This window comes from Vigna angularis, chromosome 1 (assembly GCF_016808095.1).
Source record: "Vigna angularis cultivar LongXiaoDou No.4 chromosome 1, ASM1680809v1, whole genome shotgun sequence".
Classification (NCBI taxonomy): Eukaryota; Viridiplantae; Streptophyta; class Magnoliopsida; order Fabales; family Fabaceae; genus Vigna; species Vigna angularis.
In genome coordinates, this window is record NC_068970.1 from 61,592,152 (window position 1) to 61,608,327 (window position 16,176).

Here is a 16,176-nt window from a genome sequence, read left to right on the forward strand (position 1 = left end):
TAACTGGTGTTAAAGTATGTCAGTTCGGTTTCCTCTCCTTTTTAATGGTTCGATTGATGAGTTATTTATTTTTGATTCGTAATTGATAGATTGTTTGGCCGATCAAACTCCTCTCATGATCTCATCTTATTGGTTATCACCTAGTCATCTGATCATAGAATACACATATTATTTAAATTCAGCATTAAAAATATTATTTGTTTTAGAGATTAAAATTTAATTGTAATTTTGTTTTTAAAAAAAATATTACGTAAAGAAATGAATTAATATGCGATGGGTTGGCTTAAGTGAGCGCGGCGAGATGTGGTTGGAAGCATGCGCAGAGCGCAGAGTGCAGAGTACAGAGAAAGATGAGAAGTGAGAAGTGGCAATAAGAAGAAAATAAAGAAGTTGGTGTGTGATGTCATGGTTGGGTTGGAACAAGAGAAATTTGGCAAGCGGCGGAGAAAGCTGCCCCGACCCAACCTTCAAGGACCACTAACACTCACTTCTTCACTCTCCCACTCTCTTCTCTTGCGCGTCCCCTTTCCATTCTTTTTTTCTCATTTACCCCAAAAATTTGTAACATCGATTTGATGCAAAACAACGTTGTCCTTTTGATTGAAAATGACCAAATGCAAAATTAGAAATGCCCAGAAATGATCGCTTACTAAGAACCCAACGTCAAACTATTGAATGGACAGCCACTGTCCCTTCATCTATGATTCTTGTAATAATTAAGACATCGTTTTAATCTTGCTTTACGTGATTATTTGTTCGAATTGCCTCGAATGGGATGAAGGGAAATAGTGTTAGTGATAATGTTCACTGAACTTTTGATGCAATTAAGAAAAAAAAGGGTTTTTAAATCTGAATAATGATGAGGATGATTGACTAATAATTGTACTTAGGTAGCATTAATTGAGATTTATGGAGAGTACTGGCTGCGAAAGTAGATGCGCGTGGAGGGGCATGTTTGGATGAAGAATAATAAAGATAAAGGATGATGCGGTCCCTCCCATGCAAAATGGAGAGAGAGGAATGGGTGGAGTACTTTAATTCACCCATTAATATAAGATTTAGATGGGCAAAGATAGGATCACCAAACAATGCACCTCCCAACATTACTGCCTTTATTACATATGCTTATAAATTCCGTTTTTGGTTAATCAATTTACTTTTTATTTATTAAATAAGTATGTTTTTAATACGAATAACTGGCTATGGATGCTGTATTGTTTAAATTTACACTCGAATAATGTATTTCCTATTCTCTTATCATTACAACTTCGATTTTCTAATTAAGCTCACAATTTCATTTGTAATTTTTTATGTTTTCAACATGCTCTTCATTTAAAGTTGTGTGTTTTGCTTTCAATTAACAAAAAATATTGATTTTTTATATTTAATTTAACATTCACGTGTCTTTTAATTTGTTAAGTAAAGGTACAATAAGAGATTATATTTAAATTGATTAAAGAGAATACTATGAAATATTTAACAATAATAAATAAATTTGAACATGGATATTTTCTTATAAGTATAAAATTGAATGGATTTTTCTATATGGACTTTGCCCTCGTGGTATAGATAATCTTTTTTTTATCAGATATTATAATCTTTTTCTATATTTTTGTTTTTTTTATAAAAAAATATATAAAATTGAAATGACATTAAAGTCCTTGTGAAAAAAACAAACTTACATATCTCTTCATCTGTTTCTTTCGTCGTTTGATTCCTTTCATCTTTTCCAACATCAACTGTGAAAAGCCTCCATCTATTCAGATTTTAATAATAAAATAGATATAGATTCAAGTATAAATATATATATATATATATATATATATATCGTAATGTATATACACTTAAACAATAATTCAAGTAAAATAAATATTAAAGGAATAAAGTAATATGACTTGTTTGTGATTTTGTTAAACAATAAATGTGTAAAGTGTGTAGGTGAAATACGAATGAGAAATTAGAGTTGAAACTTATTAAATCACCTCTCCTGCAATAAATAATGTATTAATTCATCCAGGTTCAATGTATAGCATTGATCACTCAATGATTTAAATATTAATTATTAAGTAAATGAGAATAAATTACTTTATTATAAATACTACTCTTTGCGAGGTCTAAATAAACTTTGTAAATTAAAGATTTAAAGAATTTGTGATAAAGACATTTAGAAAATGTCAAGTTTCACTTTCAAAGTTTTAATATATTTTTTCGCACTGGACTTCAGTCTGTATAATATACAATAAATAATAGTTTGATCTCAAGTTATAATTTTTATTTAAAAGTTAAAATAAAATATCACTTAAGCGAGATATATTTATTTTACGTAGTGTTTCGTCTTTTTGGTTATGTGAGGGAGTTCTAGGCCTCACTTAAGTAGTTTTTATAATCGTATAATTTTTTACCATTTTCGTTCTTAATATCATCTCAGTCCTAACTCCAAATTTAGCATAAGGTTTATGTTTTTTAAACACTATTAAGTATTTTAGGAAGTGTATCAAATTTACAAGTAGTGAATTTTTAATTTCAAGTATATAGTGAATTAATTAAAGGACTAACACGAGAAAGAGTTTAATGTACATATGTATATTTTTCTTCAATTAAAATAAAAAATAAAAGATGGAAAGTGAAGTTCTATACAAATTGTTGAAGAGTTTATATGTATATTCTAGTTTGTAAATTGATAGGTGGATATTATAGTTGGATTTAATGAAACCCCTCACAACACTCAAATTTATTTTCAAATTATATCGTGGATTCATTTAATTATTGAAATTTTAATCTCTTAAGTGGTTAAACATAAATTAAGTGATTGCAAAAAACTCAATTCTTTAAAAGTGATCAATTGTATAGTTTAAGAGTTTAATTATTCCTAATTAAAATTAACCTACTTTTAAACTAAGCTACTACACATATGTGCCTTCCTCCTACCAACACTTTGGCTTTCTCAAAAAACCTTCCACGAACAACTTTTAAGTATGAATTTGTAGACTATAGGTTAAGTTTTGAGATTTGAATCGTTTTATTTTTTTATAAATTAAAGGAGTTTGATTATTGTTATCATTTTTTGTTTATTTACATAATGAATTTTTTGACATGATTATTTATTTGTTGGAAAAATTCAAAAGCCATGATTAAAAAAAATACTCCATTTTATATCAATTACACCCTAAAACTAATGTTGAAACCATATCTCTGGGTGACATCTACTAGTAAAAGTTTTCCACAACCGCAATGTAAGCAGGTTAAATTATATTATTGAATAAGCCGTGCTTGAAGAAACTTACGTATGTTAAAAAAAGTTATCTTCTTTTGCTTAATAATACACTTTGTTTAAATTGAAATGTAGACTAGACTGAATCTGAACACATAATATTTTATTAATTTAAATATATAAAAAATTTAATAAAACGACTTTGAAGACTTATCCAAAAGTATAAAATATATGCTTAATAATAAACAAAATTATTGTCTTAGTGTAAACTCAACACACGTATCCTTTACGTCATTATTTATCCTTTAATAGTATATTTTCATTTTTCTCTATGTAGTATACATATAATATTAAAAAAGTATGCTGAATTAGTCAACAACTTACATTGATTTTTAATGATAAAAAAATCTTTGATTTGATTAATTAATACAGGGAGAGGATGAAAAGTCTTAAAATAAATCTCATTTTTAAGATGATTATGTGAAGTTAAATTAAATATTATCTTTTAATATTTTATCAAAATCATAAATTAAAATTTATTTTAATTTGTTATTTATTTAGTATATTATTCTACTAGTTATTTAATCTATCCATTAACATTTTATTAATATTTTTTCTTACATTTGAAATATATATACATTGAGATATATGTATTAAAAATCTTACATTATCTGCAAATAAAATTAATTTATATTATATAAATAAATATAAATTTTACTTTGTAAGATGATTTTGAAAAGTGAATTTAAACTTAAAGTTGATTAACAAATTCAATAAAATAGTGATGAATTTTTAATTTCTATTATTTTTTTAATCTTACAACATTTATTATTTATAAATTATTGTAATTAAAGTTATTTTTTATTAAAAATAATAAGAAACATCTATTTTAATAAAAATGACATTTTTTAAAAACATTTTGTCTGTATTTAGAAACGAAAGAAGTATCAGTTGTCAGATTTGTTATTTTCCTCTCTTTTTCTTCCTCACTGTAAACACCAGTGTTGACCAAACCTTTTTCCTTTAGAAAAGCACATTGTCCTCAAATCCAAGCCCACCTACATTTTTTTCTATTGAATCTCACCTTCGGAATGTTTAGTTCTCACGTTTTGTATTACCATGGAATGCTGAGTTAAAATTATGACCACTTGATATTTAATAAACTCTATTTCGGTTTTAAGAATAAATTAAAAATAATAATAAATAAAATATTTGATAGTTGATGTGTATGAATTATACAGTTATAGATAGTACAACAGAGCAGGTTCACCCTATTTATCTGTGTAGACATATAACAGAAGGGAATAACTGAGGTAGCTTTTGTTTAGGAAGACAACAACATTAGGATGCAGTATGAGGACCCACCAAACTCATCCAACACAACCCTACCCTTCTCACTCAAACCCATCTGAAAAAGCCTGTTTTTCACATTACTTACCAATCACTTCAATCTAGGGATTCGTTCCCTACAAAGATTTCCCTATTCCTTTCCCATTTTTTTTAAATCATAAATTTCGATTTCAAATTAATAACACATTTCACATTCATTTCCAATTTTAGTTAATCATTGACAAATTTTTCTAAATTAAATCAAAAAACAAGTTAAGATAAAAAAAAGTTATTTGGAAAACTATTTTTCTCTTTTATATATATTTTTAAAATAATTGCTTTCCACAATTACACGGAACTCACAATAACAGTGCAAGGAAATAATTAATTATTATTATTTTACCTTTTTAACCAGTTTTATTCAATGAAAAAAAAAGGTAAAAGGACAAATTAAAAAAAAATGATTTTCAGTAAAAGTAGGACTTTTGTAAAAGAAACATGTCTATTATATATTGTTGTGAAAGATCAAGGTGTTAGCAAATGAAAGAACAACTCATGCGGCGGCTTGTACACAGTTAGTTTCATATATGAGGCAAAGGACGATCTTACTTTATTATGTTGTTGCAGCTGGTCCATGTTATGTGTACTTTGAGGTTAATTTCGTTTTTATTATAAACTAAATTTTCTAAAATTTTACCTATACACATTATTAATTATTATTATGTAAAATGATACAATTAAAATATATTAGTCATTAATCCATAAATAACGATGAAATAGAAACCTTTCATAGTCACTAAAACTAATTCATTAATATTTATGCAAGTTTAAAATATATATTGTATGACTAATTTTTATTCAATTTGAGATGAATTTTTAATATGATTAATTTGAGTGATTGTAGAATTTTTTTTTAATAATTAGAAAGAAATAATTGAGGAAATATGGTTGATATTTTTTGCATTTAAATGAAGACTGTTTGGGCTGTATACCTGTATTAATATATCTTTCTGCATTGACCCACTACTCTTCATAGGCAGAGAGAGAGAGAGAGGAAGCACTGGAGCAGCAGGCATATCAATGATGATCATAGCATGGAGGTCATCATCACCCCTATCTGATCTTCTATTTCTGAGGAAGTATATCTCATCTTTCTTCCTAGGTTGGTTTTCATGGTACTCTCATGTTGCCTTGTTAGAGCACAACACTGAGGAGAAACAGCTTCCACTTCCTCTCTAATTTACCATCTTCATCAATTTGCATCCACAGCTTCACCATCAACATCACCACCACCTTCACCACCACTCTCATCCGACAACCACCTACCCTAATCTCATGTATTCCACTTTTCTTCCATTACGGTAAGATCTTCCACCTTTTCAATTATTTCACTTTCAAAGAACCAAAATATATATACTCATAAGTCAGATACACATACCCACATAAAATTTCATTTTTTTTTCTTCCTTTCTTCAGTTTCTAACTATCCGAGGGGTTATATTTCTTAGTTTTATTGTAGGATAATCAACCTTGATGAAAGCGCATCCCTCATAAACGGAAGGTGTTGCTGGGACATAGATTATCAAGAAGTGGAAGCAATATTTGAGTTTAATTTCATGATGGCTCGACAATTGTGTGAAGACAAATCCAAGGACATGGCTTCATCGACTGGTCTGTTCTACCCTGATGTGTCATCAAACATCCCAACTCTCCAACCCCATCTGATGAACCACATCCAAGGCTTTGTGACCGACCCAGAGATGTTCAACCTCACCACTGGCATGGAGATGATAGGGTTTTCCAAGAATCTTCATCCACACAGTGAAAGCAACGGGGTCATGTGGAAAAGTTTCTTCGGGAAACCAAGTCAACACGCGGGTCCTTCCTCTTCCAAAACTATGAACGAGTCTTCTTGCAATTTTTATAACCAGCACGAGTATAGTAATAAGCAAGACTTCACATCAGGGATTTCAGAAACAAGTAGCGAAAATTTGATAGTCGGTGGTGCTCATGATTCTGCCCCGTGGCAAGAGAACAGGCTAATGCTTGATGATTCTTCCTTAAGGTGCGTGTTCCCCTGTGAAGGTAACGAAAGGCCTAGTCAAGGTCTTTCACTCTCTCTCAGTTCAACCAACCCTTCGAGTATTGGGTTGCAATCTTTCGAGCTAAGACAAACAAACCATCATCAGCATCTTTCTGATTTTGTTTCGAGAGACGGGTATTTTGGAAAATCGGTCAATGCTCAACAACAGCAACAAGTGTTGCAAGACGGGTACATGAGTCCTAACAAAGCTGCAAATATTTATCAGGGACATTTTCTAATCAAGAACTCCAAGTTCTTGGTGCCTGCACAGCTCCTTCTGAACGAGTTTTGTAGTCTTGGAACAAAGGAAAATGATGTGCAAAAGCAGAAGCAGTCTCTAAAGAACAAGCCGTGGGAAGAGGGTAACAACGGTGGTGGTTCCTCAAAGAACCATTCTCTTGGCTCTCTAGAGTTCGTGGAGTTGCAGAAGAGAAAGACAAGGCTGCTATCGATGCTGGAAGAGGTACATATGTTTCAAATATTCTTATTTTTGTTTGGCTTCATTTAAGAGATGAGTTTGTACTTGGGAAGGAAATATCTTTCGTGTGATTGTTCCACATAACATGGAAAAAGTGAGTAAAAACCATGCATTTACTTCAGTCGAATTACCCGTCACAATCCATGTTCTTAACTTTTCGTTGGTGTGGTTGATGGGATTGGGGTCTTTCCACTTTGATTCTTGAACTAATTAAGCAGCCGGTGCGGGCCTTTTCATCAATGGCAACTCGTGACAATGGAGCCTTTTTATTTATCCTCGCAACAAAACCTCCTAATGTTTTTGCCTTTTACCTTTTCATAGCAACTTCGCTTTCATTTTGTTTCTGTTACTTTAAAGAAAATCTTGCGAAGATTCATTCAATTCCAAGGTGGCTGTAACTTTCAAAGTGAAATTTATATATTTACTTTTTCTTTCACTTGCCCACACTTTTTGTTGTCAAGGTTGATAGAAGATACAAACATTACTGTAACCAAATGAAGGCTGTGGTCTCCTCCTTTGAAGCAGTGGCGGGTAACGGAGCAGCCACAGTTTATTCGGCTTTGGCTTTGAGAGCCATGTCTCGCCATTTTAGGTGCCTGAAAGATGGAATCATGGAACAGATTCAAACCACCAGAAAAGCTATGGGAGAGAAAGACCCCGTTGCACCAGGAACAACAAGGGGCGAAACACCGAGGCTTAAAATCATTGACCAATCACTGAGACAACAAAGGGCCTTTCAACAAATTAGCATGATGGAAACCCATCCCTGGAGACCTCAACGTGGCCTTCCCGAACGATCCGTTTCAGTTCTTCGGGCTTGGCTTTTCGAGCACTTTCTTCACCCGTAATTCCTCTCTACTCTACTGTTGTCCTCTTCTTATTTTATGCAGTTCATCGCTATGCCTATATGATGAAATGAAATTGAATATAAAAAGTAAGGTACAGAATAGATTCTACCAAGGAATAAATGTTCTCTCCAAATCAATAGACGAGAACAGCCATTGGCAGTAGATGGCAGCACAGTAGCGTATGTGTATAGAATCCGAATCAATGATTCGTGCCCGATAAAAAAACTATGTGAATTGAAATGAAATTTGGTAACTTGTGTGCATCACCATTGAGATTCCATGTTTTGGTAGTTTGTCACTTTATTTTGAATGATGTTATTTTTGTTTTGTACATTAAATTATAATCACAATGTTTCGAATTGCCTCTTTCTCTCAACTACTACGTAGGGTCCCGTTTCCCCCACTACAGTTATCTCTAATCATTAATCAATTAGCAACTCCTACGAGCCATCGAAGGTCATATCAGTTTTAATTAATGCTTTGGGTGAAAAACCTTTGCAGGTACCCAAGTGATGTCGATAAACACATCCTAGCCCGCCAAACCGGTCTCTCCAGAAGTCAGGCACGTGTGCATATGATTATATATCTTCACTTGATTTGCATTTGAATATTAACATTATCGTAACTAAATTAATCGTTGCTGTTGCATGCACGCAAGTTGAAAGTTGAAAATTAATAGATTAATTAATTATCTAATACGGTTTGGTGACACCGGCACGTGTGGCATTTGGGAGCAGGTTTCGAATTGGTTTATTAACGCCAGGGTGAGGCTGTGGAAGCCGATGGTGGAGGAGATGTACTTGGAAGAAGAGAAGGAGCAACAGAACGACGTCGCATCGTCGGAGGGAGGAGGCACCAATCCCGAGGGTGATCAGAACGCGGCACGCCAGGATCAGAAGCCGACGCAGGCTCGGCTCCTCCGAATTGACTCGGAGATGTCGTCCATGGTGAGCAACACGGAGCAGAAAAACGACAGCAAGAGCGGAAAAAGCGTCCAAAATGACGAGCAAATGAATGAGAGCAACCATCCCGCGGAGGCGTTCGGGGCGGTGGAGCTTGACTTTTCGTCATACGCGCAGCAGTCCTCCGGCGTGGTCGGTTACGATGGTGACAGCGGGAACGAGAGGTTCCAGGGTGGCGGTGGGGGCGTGTCGTTGACGCTAGGGTTACAGCAGCAGGGTGAAAGCGGGGTGAGTTTAGCGTTCCCGCCAGCGACTCAAAGCTCGATGTTCTACCCACGGGACCATATAGAAGAGTGTCAAACAGTCGAGTACTCTCTTTTGGACGGCGAAGGACAAAACATGCCGTATAGGAATCTCATGGGGACACAATTGCTCCATGATTTGGTATGATATCATTAATCATATTATATACTCTTAATTCGATCATGGAGATGTCACCTAAGTATATATATGTTCTAGTTTTCGTGAAAAAATTAGTTAAAGTAGAAGGATTAGTTTTCAGTTTTAGTTAAATTAGCTTTTATATATATAGTACACAGTTAATTATATATATATATATTAATTAATGCTTCCATAATATAGAATTTCAGCTACACTACACTTGTAGTTAGATAATGTAAACTTTTCAACAGGTATTGATCATGCGCATGCCTCATCTATTTTGGAATTTGAATCTTCAACTGGTTGATTCAACGTTATATTATTATTTTTTTTTCTTGTTGCACTAAATATTTTTCTAAAATTAGTTTGCAGTAAATAATTTTCGAAGATGCATGATGTGTTGTGTTGATGGGGTTCCGATGGCAAAGCGTTGAAGTGGAAAATAAGTTGTTTTTTGGGATTGGAGATATTTGTAATTTAATGAGGAAAAGAAAGGAATATTGTAAAAGGACAATAAATCATTTTGGCTTTACGGTTTTGGTTGGATGCTAAGAAGAAGAGGTGGAAAAATATGAAAGATAATTTGGAGGGGTTGTGGTCCCTTGTTGATTTCATGGTGCCAATAAGAAATGGTTGCTTTATGATATATCTGTTTTATGATTGGTTGAACGGTGCCCCTTCTTTTTCGCCATTAAAATTATATCTTTAAAACAGTGTTGGAGGCACTAGCTAGGGTTTTTTAAGATGAGATGCATCATCATCATCATCATCATCATGCATGCTCTTTAATCACTGCAACTTGTGTTAAAAGTTTCATCACCAACTAAATGCCACGAACCACACATCGATACGTATGGTATCCCTTTCTACACTCCTGCTTATTTAATTTCCATCTTTTTTTAGGCCATGATATAATGCACATCTCTATTCTATACTAAATTTCCTCTTTTAGTCCATAATCCTCGAAGATGCACATCTTATAATTTCCAAATAAATTAACTTTTCACTTCAAGCTTTATAAAAATTCTTACGTTTATTTTGTTAAAACACACCTCTTTTTCTAGCTTTACGTATATCACCTATCTTTCTATCATATCATATCCAATAATTTCACATCAATAATCGAAATTTAAAATAATTTAAATACTCGTTATTTCTTTTCTATAGTATGTTTTCAAAAAGTAAAATCGTGACGGTATCTAATTTATTTATGATAAAACATTTATAAAATTTGTTATAGATTTACTTTTTAAAACTACCATTAACATTAATATCTCTTTCTTGTCTAAATACATAAGTTTCAATCTCTAGTCATCAAATTATTTTGAACACGAATGGGAACACCATTAATCGATATGTTTTTTTAATAGCATATGAATACGTCATTGTGCTATATAACAAATTCCCATTACTATGGATTGCAGAGAGTTGCCAGTGGCAGTGGTGGAGTATTTCACTTTTTTCTTGCTTTACTCTGTAATTGCAGGACAAAATGCTACTTTTCTCTCTGATTTTACTCACTTTTATGTGTTTTTCCCATGTCTATTTTCATGTTGATTTTCAATAATATTTTTTCTAACTCTATAAGAAAAAACTATTTTATTGCTTTTGATCGTAAACACTATATCCACGGATGGATTTGCTTGAGAAGAACATGAGAATGGTAAAAATGATTGACTCATAAAGACAATTAATTTAGACACGAAGCATATGCCAATGTATTTCTCACTGTTTAGCATGCAACGTAAATTTCTCAAACTTGAATCTTACTATTTCAAATCACAAATATTGAACCTCACAACCCTTGTGTCGTGTTCTCTCTTATATTGTTCGTCAAAGTTAGAAAATCTTCTCCACATTTCATCGCATCAAGACTCGGTTGTCGCATAGTTTGGGTATTTCTATAATCATTATTACTGTGAGAAATCTTCTTCGAATTGTTTTCAGGATGCAATTATATAGAATTAAAGGCAACCAAAATCAGCAGTAGTTGAGATTCGCCAAGAGATTCTTTTGGTTTTCGACAAGAAAATTGGTGGTTGGATGATAATAGCATTTATTTGGTGAGTGACGAGCTACTGTAGACGGATTTGTTCTACAATTTAGATCATCTTAGGTTATTCAATAAGAAGGGGTTATCTAAGAGTTCATCTAATTAATTATGGATGTAATTGTCACTTTTTCCTAAACTGCTCAATAACAGGAGAATAGGTAAAATAGTTTGTTCTTGTCGGTGTCAACCACATATTCATCAAAACTACTCTTTCCTTGTCATGTTAATCCCTCCCTCAAGCATTTGAACATTGACGCTTATGTTTGAATGAAGAAATTTATGAATTTTAGAATTTTGAAAATGCTTATAGATTAAATTACATCCACTTAAACACTTTCATTTATTTATAAAGTAACTTAGACCTAGTCAGTATTTCAATATAGTTTTATATTGAAAGAAAGAGATGTATATAGATTACTGAACCAAGTAACAAACCACATCTATTTTCAAAATTGGAACCAAATATGAACATCTATATCATATTATCTCATCGTTAATTGTCATAATTGATCAAAATTCAACTAATATTTACCTGATTTAAATAAGTTTTAAGATGGCTTATTTTTATAAATATGTTAAAATCAAATCTAAAACTTATCACTAATAAATATAGAACTTTCAATCCATTTTTTCACAATTCTGATATCTCATTAAAAATTAAATTTTAAATTTAATTTAATTTCTTAAAAACGACTTATAAAATAAAGCTTTCATTGTCTTATATTATAAATTAACTTTATTTTTCTCTGGTGAAACTTTCAACAAAATTAATTAAATTCATTATAAAGATTATATTCTTAAAATAAAAAAATGTTTCTAATGGATGAGTAATCCATCGTCATTACTTATCTTTCATGACTACTAACCTCTATGACTCTAAGAATAGATTACTCAAGCGAATAGGTTGGTAGACAAGGAAAATAAAATAAACCAAGGTTAACTTTATTTGGTAGGGGCAAAAAGTGTAGAAAGAATAATGAAAAAAAAAAAGAGATAAAGTGAACAAATATCGTATAGTTAAAACGAAATAAAGTGTAAGGAGATAGAAATAAAAGGATATTAACACATATATATATATATATATATATATATATATATATATATATATATATATATTATTTAAAAGAAAATAAATGATTTTTTTTTTATAAATTACCGTAATTGATGATCACTATGTGTAACAATTTCAGTGTGGCAAGATACTTTTTTTTTGCGTTGAAATATATTTTTTCAACTTTTTACAGTTTTAAAATGGGAGAAAGGTTCATGAGTTCTGCGAAGGTACTCCCATGACTGAAAGAGCAATTGGGAGCAATTTTGTAAATAATGAGACCATTATTTAAATTCATATTTCTTATTGGATCATGATATATCACTAAAACAAATTGCATACTATCAATGTACATATTTTGTCGACATAATAAATGTTTGTTGATAAATTTTATAGATGAATTTCAAAATCTTAATAATAGACAAAATATTATATATATATTTTTATAATATTGTTTTAAAATTTATAAATATTTTTTAAAAATATTTATAAATTTCTGTAAATATTTTTTAAATATATATCGAGTAACAGAATTAGTAAAATTAAATTCATTTTTATGTATGGAATTTGACCTATTGCTACTTCTATGCCATTCACCTTATTAAATTTTATACGACGAAGCATGTCCTATATTACATATAATAAGCAGCGTGATAAGGCTCAGCTATGGTTACGTATTAAGGTAGCCAAAATACTTAAAAGGTACAAAATTAGGAGTCATGCATGAATATGTGTGCGTCATCTTTATCTTTTTTTTTCTTGTTTTCAAAATGCTTGATGGTTTGTGTCAACGATGTGCTAAAACAAACATTTATCCTACGCAATACTTGTACTAAGATGTTTATTATTGTATTAAAATCTATATCTGTCTTTGTTTTTCCTAACTAAACTAGTTGGTTATAGATTTATATATGGTAAATGGTACCAATCCTTTATGAATTTTTATTCTTTTTAATATTTTTATCTTATTAAAACCTCAAATCTAAATAATAAATAAGGTTTTGTTAATATAAGTTATGATCACACTTTAAAATTTATCAATCATTTATAATTATATAAAGGTTTATTAAAAAAATAAAATATAAAATATGAAAAATCACACCGAATTCTTTACGAGAAATAGATAAACTTTACATATTATAAAAAAATATAAATAAATAATGTAAACTAAAACCTCAATTTCTTCTCTCATAATATTACTTCTCCCATTCTTTACGAAGACACCTATGTGATTGGGTAATATGTGTGTAGGTTTGATTGGCAATTATATATGCGTTAAATAATTTTTTTAAAAACAAAATAATTATGTATGTAAATAAAATGTTACCGTTAATACTTTACATATTTTATTTATTTTACAAAAAATAAATTAAATGTTTAAAATGATTGGATTTCTTTAAGTTCAATGTAGTTAATTTGATAGGAGGGTTTATAAGAGAAAGTAGAGGATGGATAAATATCAACATGAATACATGAGAAACTGGAATCAATAATCAATACTTCTATTGTGAAACTCAAATTTGATAATATCAATAAGTTATTTAATATTAATGTAATCTATATGTTATTAATATATTGTTTTATAAATGTATTCTAGTCAATATATTACATTACTTATATTTAAATAATAGTATATTATAGATTAGTATATATTATTTTAGAATTAAATATATTTTTTAAAATTATAGTAAATTTACATATCAATCAATAATATAATAGTTACGTCAGTATTATTTGATTATCCATATTCAAAACAATATAGTTAAAAACGATAATAATTAAATAAAATTAATAACAATAATTTTATATTGAATTGTATAATTAATACATTAATATTGTATATCATAACTACGATAATAAGTATTAATATATCATTATTATTTTAATTAATGATATCTTAAATAATACCTTTAGCCTGTGTTAGTTTCATGCGTTTACAGTTGATGGAGACAGAAAAGTGGGTGGTTATGGTTGTTTCCAATCATACAAAATGATTTCTGGAAAAGAATGTGAAAATGGTTCTCACTATTTTCATCAATAAATAAATTTTTAAACAAATTACTCTTATTTTAGTTTATATTAACTTTAAACAACTACATCTTAATTTTAAATAATTTCATCAATTAAAATTATTACTCAATTTTATTAAAACTGATCACCAACAATTTATTTCAACTTAATTTCCATAAATAACATTTTAATTTAATATATTTTTATCAATAAACATTTTTTTTATTTTAAATAATCACTCACATCTCATTATAATATAATTTATACTACTTACAGTTTAATTTAATTTACTTTGAAGAAGAGTAAAATAATAATAATCGATTTTAATCGCTTAAAACAGTTTTATGTCAAACAGTAATACAATAAATGTTTATCATTATTATCTCAATTAATGAAATTACTAAATATATAACTAAACGTAGCAATACTTTTATTAATAAAAATAATTTATGTTAAAGTATATAATTAATAATGTATATTATTATATTTTAAATACGAAAACAATTAATAATATATATCATTATTATTTAATTAATGACATTAATTAATTTAGTTAAATATGGTAATAATTAATAATCATAATGATACATTAATTTATATTGCAGTATACAATTAATAAAATTAATAGTAAGAATATCTTAATATTATATTAAAGTATATTGTTAATAAAATAATAGATTACACTATAATTTTAAACGAAAAATTAATAGTTGGAGTGTCTAAATTAAAAAGTAGATAGGATTTACTTATTAAAATGGATAGACAGTATCGTATTTACAATCAACAGACGTATTATACAAGCATTTGAATTTTTTTATGTCATTGAATAAATAATTTCAAACAAACTGACTTGATGTATTTTCTAACTTAACTTTGTCAAGACACATTTACTGTTCCAAATTTATAAACAATTAAAATAATCAGAAAAAAGAAAACCATTAAAGAGTTAATTGGATGTGGAGTCAACTAAAATTTATTATAAATAGTAGGAAGCGTGTTGAAAGAAGACATGTAAAAGAATATATTGTAAATATTCCTCTTGAAGGGCATCCCAAACCTATATGTAATGGGCCTACGTATGCACTAAAGTTTCAGGAACCTTTGAAGTGGGCTTAGAATGATGTTTTGAAGTGGGCTTATAGTGTTGTACAACAGTTAGTGGTTTTGAAATAGGTTTCTTTTTGTGTAAGGGAAATGTGGACATATATTAGAGGAGTGAGAGGAATGGTTAAAGAAATAAATTAAAGCATGAGTTAGAAGTAATAGTATATGGTTGAAAAACAAGTATCATTTTGGGTGGTTGAAAAACAACTATTATTAAAGGAAAAGCTACTAAAATCAGATAACAACCGAGTTTAGATATTGATATTAAAAAAAAGAAAAAACGGCTATGGAGTCAAAGGGGAAAAGTTTCCTTTTTAAACCAATTTTTTTAAGTAAAGGTAATTTTACCTTTGCATTTGAAAATAGTATTCGTTAAACTATACTTTCATTTCTTTAAGATAACAGAAACCATTTAAATCCGGCAGAACTCAGAAATAATTCTAAACACTATTTTTGAAGAAAAAGTGAATGATTGCAGTGAGATGTATTAGAGACAGCTCAAAGGTCAGGGGCAGAGGTGGGTTCCACTAGAGACAACTTTGGTTTAAATAAAATGTACTACTATATCTCATTGCACCTTTTCTTGTTTTGTGGTAAAAAACTTACTTCTCATTTGTTTTTTCATACACAAATACACCTTCTAATCAAAATAATTATTATTAATTT

At 29.7% G+C, this 16,176-nt stretch overlaps 1 protein-coding gene across 6 annotated transcripts; it reads left to right on the forward strand.

Annotated features, from left to right (window-relative positions):
- Window positions 1–5,544: 5,544 nt before the first annotated feature.
- LOC108347616 (homeobox protein BEL1 homolog) lies at window positions 5,545–11,269 on the forward strand. Of its 6 annotated transcripts, XM_052876709.1 has the most exons (7): window positions 5,546–5,702; window positions 5,810–5,901; window positions 6,060–7,086; window positions 7,563–7,945; window positions 8,451–8,511; window positions 8,687–9,295; window positions 9,544–9,684. In XM_052876709.1, the coding sequence occupies exons 2-7, from the start codon at window positions 5,876–5,878 to the stop codon at window positions 9,637–9,639; spliced, it is 2,202 nt and encodes a 733-aa protein (XP_052732669.1). In that variant the 5' UTR covers window positions 5,546–5,702; window positions 5,810–5,875; the 3' UTR covers window positions 9,640–9,684. The 6 variants fall into 6 exon arrangements, with proteins under 6 accessions (XP_052732674.1, XP_052732671.1, XP_052732679.1 ...); XM_052876714.1 differs by lacking the exon at window positions 9,544–9,684 and adding an exon at window positions 11,240–11,269 and having other exon boundaries at window positions 5,545–5,901; XM_052876711.1 differs by having other exon boundaries at window positions 5,545–5,901; window positions 9,658–9,938.
- Window positions 11,270–16,176: the final 4,907 nt, after the last annotated feature.

Excerpts from the sequence above, each read along its gene's own strand:
- LOC108347616 (XM_052876701.1), top strand. The coding sequence starts at position 5,876 with ATGTATTCCACTTTTCTTCCATTACG. Across the intron at positions 8,512-8,686 it reads CCGGTCTCTCCAGAAGTCAG|GTTTCGAATTGGTTTATTAA; the intron begins GCACGTGTGCAT and ends ATTTGGGAGCAG. Across the intron at positions 9,296-9,543 it reads CACAATTGCTCCATGATTTG|GTATTGATCATGCGCATGCC; the intron begins GTATGATATCAT and ends ACTTTTCAACAG.